The sequence below is a fragment of the Neopsephotus bourkii genome, unplaced genomic scaffold (genome assembly GCF_033783945.1).
Source record: "Neopsephotus bourkii isolate Nb327-2 ecotype Australia unplaced genomic scaffold, CSIRO-AGI_Nbou_v1 NB_977, whole genome shotgun sequence".
Classification (NCBI taxonomy): Eukaryota; Metazoa; Chordata; class Aves; order Psittaciformes; family Psittacidae; genus Neopsephotus; species Neopsephotus bourkii.
Window position 1 is genome coordinate 540,055 of NW_026901471.1, and position 17,158 is coordinate 557,212.

Sequence of the window (17,158 nt, forward strand, 5' to 3'; positions counted from 1 at the left end):
GGAAGATAGTTTGATTTTACATAGTGCCCTTCATTGTGCAGCTGTCCCTAAGCACAGTACAAAAGAGTAAGCCTCCTAGATGTACCACCACAGGGGTAAATACAGCAGCTGTTCTGCACTCCACAAGAGCTCAGCCCTAACCAAAGTAATCTCTTAGAGAGGCTGCACATGAACCCAAGATGCCAGGGAAACATTTAGCCATTGTATCCGTACGCATAATGCTGCACGTACTCAGATTTCTAAAGCATGGGAAATCAGTACTGTAAATGTACGTTGGATGTAATGTATCTCTTGAGAAAAAAAATAAATAAGTAGCCCTAGACATCTGAGATTTATGTTGCATTTTTCATACCACGCCTAAACTCTGTGTATAAAAGAATGCAAAACTCTATGCAGAGAGGAGTACTCCATCTACTCCCAAGTGCTGAGACCTCTGAAGTGACCGGTGCTTCTACACTAGACAGTACACTAGAGGAAAGTCTCTAAAGCAGGAAAATCATTGCCTAAAAAATCAAAGAAACATTCCCAAAGACAAAAGCTTTCTTACTAATAACTTACTATTTGTAAGGAAAAGTTAGTCCTCTATTGTAAGCCACAGCCTAACTTTTTCAGTTCTTTATCCTCCATTTCCATCATGTGCCAGCAATATTAACCTTTTGTTTCAGTCACATACAAAGCAGATGATGCTCACCTCTGGTCTCAGTAACAAGCTGAGATAAAGCTGTCTATATTACCATTTCCTCTCTTTCTACTTAACAGCTGGCTTTTTTTGGTTTTGTTTTTCATGAGCACCCTGAGTATAGCCAGGCCAGATACAATCCTGCAGCAGAAAAACATGGCAGATTGTTTTTACTATGAAAGCACAAAGTTCAGTTCTATACACTTTATTAATCTTGTCTCACTGAATGAGGACCTCTCAAAAATCTTCATGCATACACAATTCTAAAAATGGAAGCTTTCCATAAGGAGAGTCTTTCCTGTGTGATGAAATACACAAGTTAACAAAACAGGATGTAGTACAGAAAGCACACGTGCATCCTTAGTTCAATTGTTATGGCATCAGCCCTTCCTAGTTGAACTAGTCTTTGGGGTGAGGTTGTACTTGTTTTTCTAAAGCGCATATGCTCTGCTTCTAACTCTATGAAGCATGCAGAGACAACTGGGTACAAAAGTGAATACAACTCAGGAAATGGCACACAGTTGTATATTAAAGAACATGGTAAACTGCTAAGCCTATTACATAAAGGTTATTGTCTACTTGAAATGGATTACAGTCAGGGTGGCCAAACAAGTTCTAAAATATAAATTAACAGGCTTCTATGCACCTCATACACAGATTAATCAAAAATCTAAAGAAGAAGGCTGAAGACCATTTCATTTGATACTACACGTGCTGAGTGGATAAGAGTCGTTCTGGAATTCTGAGATTCAGAAACAAGCAAGTAAGCCCTCCTCTTCCCTCTGCTCCACCCTGCACAAAGACAGACACAGAAAGGAAACATTAATTTATAATGTCAATGTTTATTTACATGAGAGAAAGTTTACACACGTCAGAAAGTTGTTTCAACAGGAACCCAGCAGTTAGTGCTTTTGCCAGTCTTCAAAAAAGGGACAACTTCAAGATTTGATGATGCAGCTTCAGAACACTTTGACAATCACTTGGGGAAAAAGTACCAGGAATCAACTAGGGAAAAAAAACCCAAAACACATCAAGAATGACATTAGTTCTATACAACTATCCATACCCAAGCACTTGAAAAAAGCAATATTCTGCCCTTTCAGCTATCTCCCCTCCCAGAACAACACTTCTGGGTAAGCTCCATCCCCAGCCCATGCAAAGCATGGCCTCAAAATAGTATCTGTTCAACAGTTTGGCTGAACAATCCTGCAACAAGTTAGAACACTGATGTGACCATCCCTGGAAAACATCAAAGATCAGGCAGATCAGTTCCCTGTCAGAGGTCTGAGATGTAATACTTCAGTAAATAAATGCTATTTATTGGCATGCCATATAAGGGCAAATGGAATGCAACTTGCTTTCCCATGACATGGATTACACAGATGTTACTTTGCAAACAATCTGGAACTTGACTCATGACTAAGTTTCTCTTAGTGTTTCTGTCACTCCCTCCGCCTCAAAAAGCACATATATCTTCTCTAGTGTTCCTGCCAGTAGAAAAATACCTTCTTTTAGAAGCAGTTAAAAAATGAAAATGTAGGATACATTCTTCTTGAAGAAAAACACATGTTCTATTCACATGAAAAACAGTCATAACAGTGAAAAGAGAATTCTGTCTTTAGAACTTACACTTGAAAAGTATAGTTATGTCAATTTTAGGAAAAGGAGCTGTTTATTTGATTAGTTACCTACTATGAGGAATGACAAAAACTTACGGCAAAGCAACATTTCTCCTTGAAAAAAGGATAAATGTCATGCATTTGCCTTCCATGATCAGTGACAGAAAAATTTAGTCTTCTCATCTTTTTATATGGTCTATGCTTTTGCTCCTACTCAAAAATAATCTTCTTCCACTAACCGTCTATGAATTTCTATTCATGTTCTATTTAACAGAGGACAGGCACTACAGTCTGACAGGATGTAACTTACCATTCTCACGTGCACAAAATACCTTTTTACAATGACAGGTTTTATGTCAACTTTTAAAGCAAATGATTAGAAAAACTGTATTGCATTTGGGGAAAAATACCTTCTGGGGAAACAGAATCTCCATTCACAGGCACTGGTGCCTAAAGAAGGAAAAAAAAAAGAAAACCAATAGAAATAACGTATTAGCATTCAGTTTCACAGAGAGCACCCAAACTCAAAGCTGTTTTACTGCTGAAGTCAAGAGATACTAAGAAAAACAAAACTTTCTGTTGCCCCTCAGGACAATATCCTACCTTACAGTTCCCCCTGACAGCTACTGTGCAAATTTCTTTGTTGCTCATAAATGACATAACACACTAATTATGAGTGACAGATTAACACCTTACCTAACATAAAGGGGATTTTCCTACTGTATTGTCTTTGAGGAAACAGGATCTGCTGTTTGCATATTAAAGAGTAAAAATGCCTTTACATTACTATACATGTTTCAGTATAAGGCATGCATGTGAATATATATGCCACAAACACACAATTTACATTACATATATGCATTTTTAAATCAATTACATTTTGACAGAGTAGGATTCAGTTCTGTAGAAAGTAACAAATTGTTTTAAAATGTAGGTCTGACACTTCAAAGCTGCATACACCATTATTCAATTCCAGTATTACACAGTATACCTTAAAGGACACGCTGTAACTTAAAGGACAAAAATTAAAGCCAGTTTTAACACTGGCAGGAAGCAACCTGCCTCACAATGAGGATGCTGGTTACTGCATAGCAACAATCCTCCACTGCCCTTCCAACAACACTTCCAACTGACATAACCAATGAAAAAGAAACAAAGATCATCTTGGCACAAGGAATCCTGCAACGCTCACCCCCCATGCGCAAATCAAGTGCAAAAAACAGGTGGATGTTGGCCTTTGTTACAAGACAAGCCCACACCAACTACGCTTACCCAGCAGATAAGCCCAGGAATAAATCACTTGGGTAACCCATGCAGACAAGAAACTGCCCCAACGGCAGGGTTTACAGCTGTTTGAAGCTTCAGGAGAACAGAACTGCACAGGGATCACATGAATGAAAACTCTGCAGTCCCCTGCAGGCAGGCAGGCTGAGCCAGAAGGTGCACAGCCAGGCTTAGCACAGCGCAGCACTCAGACTGAGCTGCATTGGTGTGAAATTCCCTTGCCAGTCTCCCTGTGTCCAAGCAGGCATGGAGCTCAATCCACTCAAGAGCCAGTTGAAGCCTAGAAGGAAGGAAGGGGAAAACAGTATCCTTTTTCCCCAGTTTACTCAGGATAACTACCTGTACAGGGGGGTTATGTGACTGGTCTGAAAGGACATGCCAGCATGACACATGTAACACAAGTCTTCCATGCTTTATCACCAGAGCATCCCCTCTCTTTTCAGCAAAACCAAAGCTTTACCACATAAGGCAGCGAGAACCAGTGGTCACTGCATACAAGCAGATACCTGCCACTTCTGGGATAATTGCTCCAAAAATTTGAGATAAGGACTCAGCACATTCCCACCAGGACCAGATCAAAACCTCATCCCACTGAACCAGGGGTATTTTCACTACTTCCTACTTCACTACTTCCACCTTGAACACTAGTTAAAAAAACAAACAAATAAATAAAATGTATAAAAACAACCCCCCAAAAACCAACCAAACAAAACCAACCAAAACAAACTCCAGGTTAAAACCCCATCAATCTTTTGTTTCACAACTAGCCATTGAAGAGAAAATTTTGTCTCTGCTAGTCCCAAATGGAAATGTCCTCACAGAAAACATGTGGGGAGAAAGGCAGTTAACTGACTTCTCTGCTTAGATCTAAATTATTTGATACACATTTGTAAATACACAGATTCAAATTTTGTTGGGGTTTTCTTTGAAATAGCAGGAAATGCCAAGTATTTTCCCTTGTAAGAAATTGTTCTGCATTTTATCAAAATGAATGTCATCGAGAAAAGCTTTCCTAGTTCACTTTCCAGTCTTTCCAGTATTATAAGGGAAGAATTATGTGGTAAGTCTGAGAAACGCTGCTCTACTAACTATATATAGATTGTCCTGGAGATTTTCCAACTTGCAAAGTCCTCAGCAGCTTCTTCACAGAGCAAGTGAGCAAGCAGTTCTTAGGATTAATGTTAAACAAAGGTCTGGCTGTCCTGGACAGTTTTACAGATGGCAACACTTAAAAGCCTGAAATACACAGTACATCTTAGCACTAACACATTGAGCTACAAAGCTCTATTCCTCCTGGGTTTAGTTTTCAACATACACTAACATTGAAGCCAAGAAAGAGATGAAACAGTGTTCAGATGCTATAGAGAACACTAGAAATTTTTCCCACCTAGTGTTAAAACTCGACCAGGTTTGTAGTTGCAGGGGGCTGATGTAATGCTGGCTGGTTCAGATAGTCAGTACACAGATTATGTTCTATCTCTTTGGGACTGACTGGACATGGCAACTTGACCAGCAAATGATTCCTAGTTTGCCACCAATACAGATGACAGTACACATGCCCACCATCTAGAAATTAACTCAGGGGAGTGGAAATTCCTCAACACAGCCAAGCCACTCTAATCCCACACCTTTAAAATAATGAAAGGTCAAATAATAGAACAATAAATCCTACTGAAATCAACAGGACTATCTTGGGAACCACCCAATCAAAATCTGTATGAAATTCTGATTAGTGCATTATTTGGTAAGCACTTGGTAAAGTATTTGTTTGGTTTCCATTTGGCTCTTACTTAAGTTCCCTTGCTCACCATAAAAATTGTTTCATAACAACACTGAGTGTTGCCTTTTGGATTTTTGTGGGGTTTTTGCTGCTTTGGTTTGTTGGGTATTTTTGAAAACTCAAGATACCTGATCTATGGCAATTATCACCCACTTAAAAATTCTGTAACTGGAGTCTGACCCAGCACACCAAATTGTGGGGAACCACCTCTCACTGCACAAGTAGCTCAGAAATTTTGCTGTAGCTGAAATATGTTTCTCACTGTACTTGCACACAAAATCTCTACCTCAGCCTTCACTATTCTGGTTTTAGCCAGAAGTTAATAAATGGACATAAATTAGAAGAAAATGTATCTGCATTTAGTTTAGAAACACAAAACACACAAACAAAACAAACTCCAAACAGACACAGGCAGCTTTCATTTAAAATTACCACAGCCATTAAAATTCTGTGGCCAACACTCACGTACTTTCACTTCAGTCTGAAAGACATGAATGCCTGACAACCAAAGTGAGCAGTGTAGTGTACTAGACAAAAAGATACCTGCCTTAACTATAAGCAGGGAGGTTGACTTGCACATTTAGAGCCTGACTGTCCACCATTCATATTTAAAGGACGTTATACTTTTTTTAGTTATTGTAGATCGGAAATTGCATGGAGTAGGAACAGTATTTAGAAGAGTAATGCATCTTTTCCCTGTCTGAAAGGTACCAAGAGACAGTACCCTACAAAGACAGTGTTAAAATACTTAGAATGAACTGGAACAGAATGAGAGAAATGAATACATGATGACAACTTCACAAAAAGAGTTATCATTTAAAAGAAAACCATGTGAGGCACAAAAAAAGACAGGAAGCAGCAATATTGTTATTAAAGTGCTCACGATAAAAATCGACATTAAAGTCTGATATAAGGTACCTATTTTATTAACTGTTTTTACTAACCTTTCTCTCAAATTGCAGGAAAAATATGTTTTGTTATTAAGAGACAAAACAACAGATACTGCTGATTTAAACAGATAACTACTCACCCTACATGCTTCAAAGTTCAAACAGCACATAACACAAAAGGAAATATTTCTTTGCAGTTTTGTCACCATCCAAATGCGTTTGACTTTAAATTTTAGTTGCATTCAAACACTCACTAAAAGTTCTTGTAAATTTCGAAGTAAGGAGGAAGTATTTGCTGACATACCTAAAACCATATCTGAATTTCAAAATGAGTTTTTCCTTCATTTAAATCTTACAGTCCCATTAATCAACATTCACAAGCGCAGTCATATAGGTACTTTTAAAGAAGCGCTGAAAGGGAGAGACCTGAGTAAGAAAACCAGTTAGGTTTGATACTTCTTTATGACTTAAACCAACTTTCCTTTGAAACTGACAGTCTTACTTGTTTGTGACAAAACACCACTCAGGACAACACATTCTTACTAGAAATGCTGTTGGAATGTTAACTTCACAGACAGTGGATGGTGTCTCCTTCGATATCTGAACTTGCATAATTACTGTGACTAGTGAAGCAAAACACTCACTGCCCAGGCAGCCATGCACCCATGCAAAGTACCTGCCATGCTCATGTGGACATGAGCCCAGGCTCAGTCATGGCATATGTTTAAAAAGAAAGAAAAGTAATACTTGCGGGTACTTCTCTCCATGTAATTTCTGGTAGCCTTGCTTAATTTCTGGCATCCAAACTAACATATTTTAAAATGAAAGAAATTCTCCTCCAGTAGTATTTGCACATGAAAGCATCAGACCTGCAGGACATTTTTCTTGCCTGAACAGGAAACCTACATGTTTTAATTTTATGTTAATTCTCACAATATGACAAGCATTCTCTAAGAAACATTCACAAAAATATCCCTCTCTCTTATAAGCAATGTATTTAATTATGCAAGTAGACAAACAAAGGATCCCTTTAGTGATTAGCGACTACAGTCAGCTAGTCAATGAGTTCTAACACTGGGTGGTAACTCATGGCAACAGGGGAGACAGAGAAGACAGCCGGCGAGATACAAATAGCAGTCCATCTTGCTATTCAGGATCAGAAGAAACAGCACTACAGAAGGGGAAAAAAGAAGAAAAAAGAAAACCCAAAAGAAAAAAAAAACAACAACAAAACAAAAAACCCCACCAGAACAGTAATGAACCTGCCAGAAAGCAACAATCGGACCACTGTAATGAAAGGTTTATATTGTAAGACTTACATCTCCCTCACAGGCTTTGTGCTCTTTATGCCTTAGATTTTTGTTTAAGGACCATTTCAGTTGAGCTACATGATTTCAGTTTTGGAGCTCTGAATCTTCTTTTCCTATTCATTATTTTTTTAAAAAGGGCGGGACAAAAATGTAAGTATCCTTACCGACTGCACAATTGATCGGGCATCCTCCTCGCTGCAACAAAATGGGCTGTCCCTCACCAAAACATTTGTGCTGAAAAACAGAGTTGGAAACATGTTCTATCAATCACTGGAACAGATAACACACACAGTTAAGCACCTATGGGGAAAAACACCTTCACATACAGCTCACGAATGTGTACTTGCAAGAAATGTGTATCTGCAAAAACACAAAGTAACCAATGATGCTCGAAGGGAAGGGGGTGTAGAGGAGCTTTTTCTTTATTTCTATGGGTTTGAGGCACTTCCTTAATATACATTCTGTATTAATGCAAGCAGTGATCACAGTGCTTCTGGCAGCTAACTCAGGTAAATTTCAGAGGACTACAGTTAAGAAACTAACCTCCCAAAAAAAAAGTTACCAAACTAGCACTTCCTGAGGTAGTTGAAGACCTATATGGATAGCTAGCACAGATGGTGTGAATATCCCTGTCTCTTGTGCCCTGCAGGATGGCCAGACTCTGTGGCAGATGCTGTGGTTTGTAGTAGCCTGCCTGCGGTGTCTAACAAGAAGGAAAAAACAGGTCAAAATTCTGCTCCTATATACGGCAGCAGATACCTGTGCTGCTTCCAGAGAGCAGACAAACTCTGGGACCAAGTATTTTGCAGAAATGTTTCCCCATTAATACATATTCTTTCATACCAAAAGTGAGCTTGGTCACGAGTTTTTAAGGTCCTAAAGAGTAAACAGCAAGAAGGTCAACTCCTCAAAGGAGTGGTGCAATTTTAATTATTTTTTAATTTCATCAACGTGAAGCTCAAAGTGCCTCTGAAATGATCAAGACTGACATTTGATGGCCTACATGCTAAAGTAGAATGACCAACCTGTCCAACTGGTAAGGTGTTGAATCAGCTCCAAGAAAGAGAAAGTCACATCTTCCCAATAAAGTAGAAAATGACAAGTGACTCTGAGCACAGCTTCCCCCACAGCCTTTTCTCTCTGGTTTAGCTAATGGCAACTTACAGCCCTTGGAAAGAACCAGGCAAAAAGATACCTGCCTGCTCTTCAGGGCCACTGGTGCCAGAACTGCCAAAGCAAACCAGTCCATAGAGCACAGTGAAGTCCATTTTAATTTGGATCAGGCAAAAAGAATAGTGAAGAACACCAATTCAGTTCTCTCATTTCAGAGAACAACTGAAAAATACGGAATGATAAGCTGCAAGAGAATTCTGCAACACAGCAATGCAGTACTGAAGCATGGAATAAACAGTAACAAGAAGATCTGCATCAGATACCAAGATTTTCCCAAAATGGTCCTGAGTGAACACTGTGGATCCATTTCTCAGAAGCAGAAGTAATCTGTATCACTTTATCAGCCTATTTTTGTAATCATTTACCAGTAAATCATTGCCATACAAAGTGCAATTAGCCAATTGGAGTCTATTATCAATTATCAATTAAAACCATGAATATTCCTGTCACCTCAAAGTGAAAAAAAAAAAAAACAACTAAGCAGTTAATGCACATCTGCCATATACTGACCACCACCAGTACTAGCACAACAGAAAAAGACTGGACACTTACCATTTAATATTACCTCCATCAGCTTTTTTATGAAGCAAAGCTTTCCAGTATTCATGGGTGGATTTGATAATTTCAATAGCAAAATCCTAGTTTGCATCAAGGAAAAGTTTCATGAATTAAAAAGTTAGTAAACAGAAAAAAAAAAAGCCATAGAACTAGTTTATTAAAACAGAACATTTCATGTGTCATTTTAAGGAGCCTCCTTTGAGGCCTCATTAAATTTCTGGAAACTATAACACCCTTTCTATGAGAAGAAACGAACTTCACTATCTGTCAAAGACACTGGTAACACATTCAGGACTTTCCCTCAAACTGCAGCCAGAAAACACAAAGGCTGCATATAAAAATAACCCCAAGAAATCAGTAGTAGATGCCACACAGACACCTACAGTTGGAGAAAACTGTCCTAAATGGGACAAAGTGTGTGAACTATGACTCCTTGTTACACATGCACATCAGGGTCAGAGTTTAGGTTTCCTCTCTAGTGGCAAAATCTGCATTTACTTCATTAATTGCCCAATCATAGACTTAAGCATTTAGACCAACGTAACATGTCAGCTGCCTGGCAGTTTGTGTTCGTTTAAAACAAAAATAATATTGGGAAGGGAGTGGTGATGAAAAAGCTTCAAAAAATACAGTAAAACAAGCCCTTGCTGTCCAGATGATATCTAGACTGGCTTGCAAAAAGCTGCCAAGAGAACATTCACATTTCCTAACAAGGAGTGAATTGGCAAAATGCCACTGGAACATTATGAACTTCACCAGAGCTGCTGGAGCACAGCCACAGCCGCCTCACCACATCCTGGGTCTCTAGAAATCCTTGAGAATCATTCAAGTGCTCCAAACTAGCTATCTCAGAGGGCATTTAGTGCCTCAAGCCTGAACTACAATGGCCTGACAGGGATATACCCATTAAACTGTCAGTACAGAGCAACACGCTGCTTTACAGAGCAGGAAAATCTCTTAAGAGCAGTTCCTGGGAGAACAGGGGAGTGATCAAGTTATCAAGCCTTACAACTCTACATTTGATTGATTTAAAAGCCAGGTTTAGTGCAGAGGGGAGTTCAGGACATCTCTTTAACCAGACAAAACATGTAAAGTTGCCTGTGCTGGTTAGAAGGCATTTTATAACTGATAGCATACTGCAAGGCCAAACTAGCTGACAAATGGACATCATTCATTGGGAACCTGTGATTCTTTGCCAAAAATAGTCTACAGAGAGTGTGCAATATACAGTTTTCAAAGCACTTCTACTCAAATCACGCCCAATTTGCACTGGAAAAATCCAGGTGCTTTCTTCAGCAAGGTCTATTCCCAGGTCCTGCCTGGGTCTCTCCTGAAGGTCAGCCTTCAAGACAAAACCAGTTCAAATGTTTTCACACAGAACTACCAGGGAAAAGTATACCTTGAGCAAATACCAAATATGAAAAAATCTGCAGCCTACTGTCTGTCTTAAACTGCACAGCCTTAAAAAAAGTCAGGATAAATTATCATTCAGGACTGAAAAAAATACCTGAAAAGACAATCTGTTCATTCCTCTGACAGGGAGAATGAAAATGCTGTGGGGAAAAAAAAACAACCTACGAACACACAGATGTGTGTGTAAGTCTTGTCAGGATTAGAACTCCCTTTAATAACCTATGCATTTTCTCCCAATAAAATGGAAGACAGAAAACATTATTTATTCCTAGCCTAATAAATTGTATTCAAAGATCCCTCATAAAAATTCTTTTCGCTAAACCTCTTTTTACAATTCCAAAAACTCTAGGATGCATTAAAGAGACCACAGGACAGAATGATGCATCTTTAATTTTAGATTATCTTCACCTTGTTTTTAAATTCTCCATTAAAAGCGAAGTGATTTTGTGGTTTACCATCAGGGACTTTATACGCTTGGAACCAGTCAACTGTAGCCTCGAGGTAACCTGGTTTGTGCTTCCTGACATCATCAATATCTGTAGGTTAAAAAGAAGGGGAAAACAAAAAAAAATAGGACTACTCATTTTTAGTCAGTTTTTTGTAACATTCATTGTAACATTCATTTTTTAAGGTCTCGTAAAGTATCTGAAAGCAATCTGATTTCATTGAGCACTTTCAAAGTCATTGGGGAACTTAATTTTATTACATTAGCAGCCCATAGTTGATACATTATGATTTCACAACCACACAAACAGGTAAACCAGTTACCTCCTGCCCTTCATTAATTAAGACCCAAAGGGACAATGAATAAAAGGACCATACTTGATGACAGGAGAGGAAGAAAATTCCGTATTTATAGGCTTTCATCTCAGTAGGTACCTCTTGCAATAACACTTAGATTATTCAGTGAGGTGGTTTTTTTCCCCAGCAACTGCAGGGACTACAAGCATTTGTTTGATAACGAAAGACTACCTAGTAAAAACAATTTCAACACATGGATTTTTAAACCAGCACCTCAAAACAAAATACAGGCTTGACTTCTCCAAGTTGCATTAAAGGCATCCCTTCCTCACATTACTTTCAAATTCAGTCCCTTAGATAGAAAACAGGTATGTGCCAGGAGCACTAAACACTAACTCTACTGATAACCTCATGATACCTGCACACTCACAATGATAAGCCAATTGTACCTTTACCTATATTATCTTACTATGCAAAGATGGAACAGGATACAAAAAGGAATGCAAGCCATCTGCAGGACACCCCTGGGAGGCAGAGATGAACGCTGCCACAGATCACTGCCACAGCAGGTACAGAGAGATTAAACAGCCACGCAGTAATTCTGCTTGAAGGCTATACTGCTTTAGCAAAGATGCAGTTCGGGATCTTAAACACTTACTTCTGTTATGCATATCCAATGTCACCTGCTTGCCCTGTGCCACTACCATCACTCCTTTTACCTGCAATGAGTTGGTCCCATCAGCCCCTTGCTAAATTAATTCCCCACAGCAGCATGTTGACAATTTCAGTTGATTTTGATACAACAAAAGGATTTTGTCCTTTCCAGAAACCAAGTACTTTTTGTAGTTGGTGTGATCCTTCTCTTTTGATCTCTGTCCCTCCTACAGTCACTTCTGATGAAAACAACATTGGACTTCCTATTGCTGTATTGCACATGCAGTCTTCCAGCTGTTTAACCTCACTCTGTCCAGGCCACCTTCCATGGTGCTACTCTCTTCCAGTGTTTTGCAAGCCATTTGCTCATTCTCCCTTCCCAATTCCCTCTTGCTCTCTCTCAATACTGCTTGGCTACTTCATTCTCTTCTCCCATAGATATGCTTGACATCTCCTTGTTAGCAGTGATTCCTGCTGAAACTCTTCTGTCTATCCAGTCCATAAAACAGATTTTCAGAACTGCTTAGTCCACAGAATGGACACATAGTCATGTGGTTTCTATCTTTAGGTGCCTAAATGTCTTTCAAAAATCTAGTCTGTGAACCTGAACAAAGACATTTGAATATCTTTAAAGAGAAATGTTAAGGGAAAGGAAAAAGTCTTGTGCTATAGACCATTCAAGTCTCTGTAGACCACCAAAACAGATGACAAGTGGACTGAACTGTGAAATCAAACCTATGTGAGAACACACGCTGAGCGTTCACAGACATCTGATAGATGCCACTCCCAAATTCCACTGGATCACACTCTACTCAAAGAATAAAACATAAAAGCTTTGAAGAAACCTATGTAAATTTTTGCTTCAGCACACATGTAATAGGGCTACGTGTTTATGGACTCGGAGTAACACACATTTTGAACTTGGCTGCTGGCCATCTGCCTGTAGAAGATTAGGGAGTTTCATTGGCAGGATCCCAGAAAAAAAGCAAGGGCACATAAGGCTGTGCTAGAGGCAGGTTTTCTAGCTGGAAAGGATGTTTAAGAGTATAAACCTTTCACTAGGGTAGGTAGGTGAGACCAAACAAGAAGGAATGATTTAGAAGAGGAAACAGTCCTGTTTGGAGGCAGGATGCTTCAACTGGGCACTAATAAAACTGCAGCTCCAATTCACATCAGTTTCAGGGTTCCAAGTGTATCATCCTGTTCTTTCAAGCAAGGGAACACCCCTCCTCCATCTTGAGCCCTTATCACCTCCTCCTCTTGTAAGGTTTGAACTCACAATTTCTACTACATGATGAAGACACAGTACCTCGCCAAGTCTGTAAAGCAAACTGGGCTGTGACAGCAATTTCCTTGGCTCCTAGTAGTGAATGAACTTCAAATCTCCATCTCCAGACACTCCTTAAATTCAAGCACACTTTCTCAGACTGCTGCTCCTTTCTTCTGGGTCCTGTTCCAGCAAACTTCTCCCCTAACTCTGCTTCTTCACTCTGCCTACTTGGCTATTTGCCTCCTTTCCCACAAAAACTGCTCATCAGAAGTTCTTTGCTGTTTGCTAACTGACACTTGGGCCCTTCCCCATCTGTTGTTTATAGACTTTCTTTGTATTTCTCTAAAGAACTCAAATATTAGAACAGGCTTTGGGGCAGGCTTTCATTACCTGGATGGGATGACCATCTTTATGGGCTTCATCTCCCTGAATTAATTCATCTCTCTGAATTTCACACTCTCTCTAGTGGAAAATACCTTGTCTAGCTAAAATGACTACACATAATCAGGCTACAGCTTTTTTACATGGCCCCTAAAGTCCTGGATGTTACATATTCTGGTTTTGAGGACTTAAGGGGGACAGTAGCTGCTTTATTTCCTTGGTTCCTTGCAAGTTATTCTTCTTCATCCCCATGCTTCACTTCATTATTCTTTATTATGAAGGACAGCTACTGAGCAGCAAATGAAGCTTAAATGGTTGAAGAAAAAAAGAACAAACCAACCAGAACACCTGCATTATGATGGGAGTTGGCAGCAAGCAGATAGAAAAAATACAACAGTGTAACAAAAAGGAAAAAAAAAAAAAAGAAAGAATAAAAATCAATCCTGTTGCTGTGGAGTCAGCACATAGCACAAAATATAAGCTCTCGCATCACTCAACAGCCACCTCTTCAGTTCATTAAAGGGCACCATGGAAAAGCTTCAAATACAGCTACCTTCTCCTCCTTTTTGAAACCCAAACAGCATCTTTGGGACATCAGGGAAAGAAAGAGAAATATACACTCAGAAAACAGAAGAATAAGCCAAGAAAGGTAAAAGAAAAGATCACAATAAGCAGCACAGTGATTTACTGCACTAGTATCTATACAGATTGGCTGCATATTATGATTTAAAAAAAACTATTTAGATGTCTTTTCTGAAGCAGACACTGTTAGGCACTTTTGTCTGACCCTTACCGCTTACCTTCCCTTATAGTTATGTACTCACACTGACACCAAAAGAGGCTAAGCAAGTATGGGAGTTGCAAGCATGTACCTGGCTTAATGTATTTTCTCATCTGCAAGTCCTGCTCAGAGTGACAGAGCAGAAAGGTCAGGCTCCTGCAGGTACATTATCAGCATGCACTCACTGGGCTCTAGGCAGCAATTTCTTTATACTGCCTACACATCACCACAGGTCCCATTTTTCTTGGGACAAAATTAAGCACCAAGGGTTAAAAAGAGATGGGTAATCACATTAAGGGATGCAGTTTAGTCTCAATGAGGAAAATCTCTTGAGGATGGTACAAACAACCGCTTCTAGGTCTCTGTGAAGGGCGTGCCCAATGCAAACGTGGATCCCAATTCTATCTGGCTTTCCAAAAGAGAGCAACAAAAGCATTTGTACAAAACTACCATTTTTAGTACAACAGATGCTTCTTGCAAGCAAAGCTAAAACAACATGCTTGCAGCAAGCTTTCTAAACAAGGTCTGTGGGAAGAGAGGACATATGTTTTTAATAACATCTTATAAACATTTACAGGAAGCAGCAGCTATATTCCATATAAAGGCATTTGGTATGTTTTGTGCAGCATGGTGTGAGGGAGTAGGAGAGGAGTCTCAGTACAGATAATTTCTCTATATTGAATGCTTACACTAATCCACAACAAAGGTTTTTCAGGGCCTCTGCTGCTTCTCTGCATGTAAATATACTCACATGCAAGGGTCTATAACAATATATGGTACAAAGTATGCAATATGCTTTGGTTTTGCCATTTAGGGTTTGATCACTTAACAAATAAAGGCCAATCTTGAGCTGCACATCAGAAAAGAAGCATGGCAACAGCACAGTTAACTACACCAGTACCAGCAAACAGCAGTGCAACAAAGCCAGCAGACACCACCAACTGCTGTTGAATATATCCAGGCATCTTTTCAGTCAGCAACAGCAAAAAATTAACGCTAAGTTTCCAGGCCAGTAAATCACCTCCATCCAGCATACATGAGTTGTCCAAGGTGCTCAAAGACAGTAAAGATGACCCTTCGAGAGTCAGAATTTTCTCTAGCTGCTTCAAACACTTCCTGCTTCAACTGCCAGTGATTTTCAAAACCTCTTGTCCAACATGAAGATGACCAAATTACAGCATGAAAATACCGCTCACCTTTTCTGAGTCCAACCTTGTAAAGCACGTCAGATATGTACAGGAATTACAACATATTAAATTCAAACCCAATTATGAGATAAGCAGACAAGCAGCCTTTCTACTCCAAGAATTTGCTGCTTCTTCTGGACGGGATTTTACGAAAAACAAACAGAAAGCAACAACAACAAAAGCAGCCAGGTCTATTATACCATCAAGATTTAATGTTTCTTGGTGCAGAGAGATTTTAGGCCCTTTCCGAGACTTGCTTGATCTGGAGTTGCTTTGCTGGTCTGCTAACGGCGATCTGCCTAACTGGCTGAGCAGAAAGACAACACAGTGGTTTTCAGGTAGCCACCAAGGTAGATTTTACTGAAATAGATAAATCTCAAGGTGTCCAGTTTTAGTCTAAAAGAAACTTGCGCATACAGATACACACATCTGAGGTACAGCTTGTGTTTGGAGTGAGACTGTCCCCATATCTACCAGCATAAGTGCTGTAATTTCAAACAAATTACCTTCCAAAGTCAGTCCAAAAAGACACTAAGTCCTTGCTATTCCCACTGATGAGTTCCTGCTTGAATGGGTGCAAAGGATTGCTTATCATTCCTGGGACTGTCGCTATAAATTAGTTTCTCATTTCTCTGTGTGAAAGAAAAGAGTTCTAGGCAGGGTTCCCAATTTAAACCAGTATTTATCAATAAATGCCTGCAGGACATAGTACAGTGGAGTGCTATGAATAAACAATGAGAACTGCTCAGAAGTTGGAACTGTTCACTTTTAAGTTCTGTGAAGTCTCAGAAAAATCAATTGCACTTATGAGAACAATCACAATCCCAGAAGGAGAATATACGGAGTACCTGGGGTATGCTTAAAGCAGCAAGAGGAGTTAACACACTGCGCGGGCTCAGGATGGGGTTTGCAAGTAATCACCACTCTGGTATCTTGGAATTATCTTTTCCAAATGCTCACTGGGGGCTGTGCACATACTGAGCTGAAAGCAAATGTGATGATTCTTAGTCCAACTCGAAATGTTCAACAAATGATATAAAAATGACTGGACAGACTTAGAAAGCAACACTTAGCCTCATCTCTTACTAGGAGGCCACCACTGTAACACAGCAGCATGTCAATTATTGAGGGAGATACTGGTTTTATCTGTAGCTGCAATCCCTTTATGCTGAAATAATTAGCATCCTTGGGAAGGGGGAAAAACAAGTATAAAAGGACATATTGTACTGCCTACTCCAACAGATTTGTTTGTTTTCAGACTGAAGAAGGATTGCTGCTAAGCACTGAAAGCTAGTCATGTTTTGTGAAAACAGATGGGGGCTTTCTTTTTCCCCCTTTTTCTTTCCTTTTGTAAATCCTGGACTGCACCCCTAATCCCCAAAGGGAAAGCATATTAAACTGGGTAAATATTTCTGCACTTCTCTGAACTTCAGGACAG

The 17,158-nt window shown here is 39.5% G+C and overlaps 1 protein-coding gene across 1 annotated transcript in view; it reads right to left on the bottom strand.

Annotated features, from left to right (window-relative positions):
- Positions 1-1,505: 1,505 nt before the first annotated feature.
- PPA2 (inorganic pyrophosphatase 2) overlaps positions 1,506-17,158 on the bottom strand; it is a 39,936-nt gene continuing 24,283 nt past the window's right edge. Inside the window, 5 exon segments of the mRNA XM_061359424.1 lie at positions 1,506-1,684; positions 2,709-2,748; positions 7,727-7,796; positions 9,288-9,373; positions 11,115-11,242. Coding sequence (XP_061215408.1) covers positions 1,656-1,684; positions 2,709-2,748; positions 7,727-7,796; positions 9,288-9,373; positions 11,115-11,242 — 353 coding nt within the window. The 3' untranslated portion in view covers positions 1,506-1,655.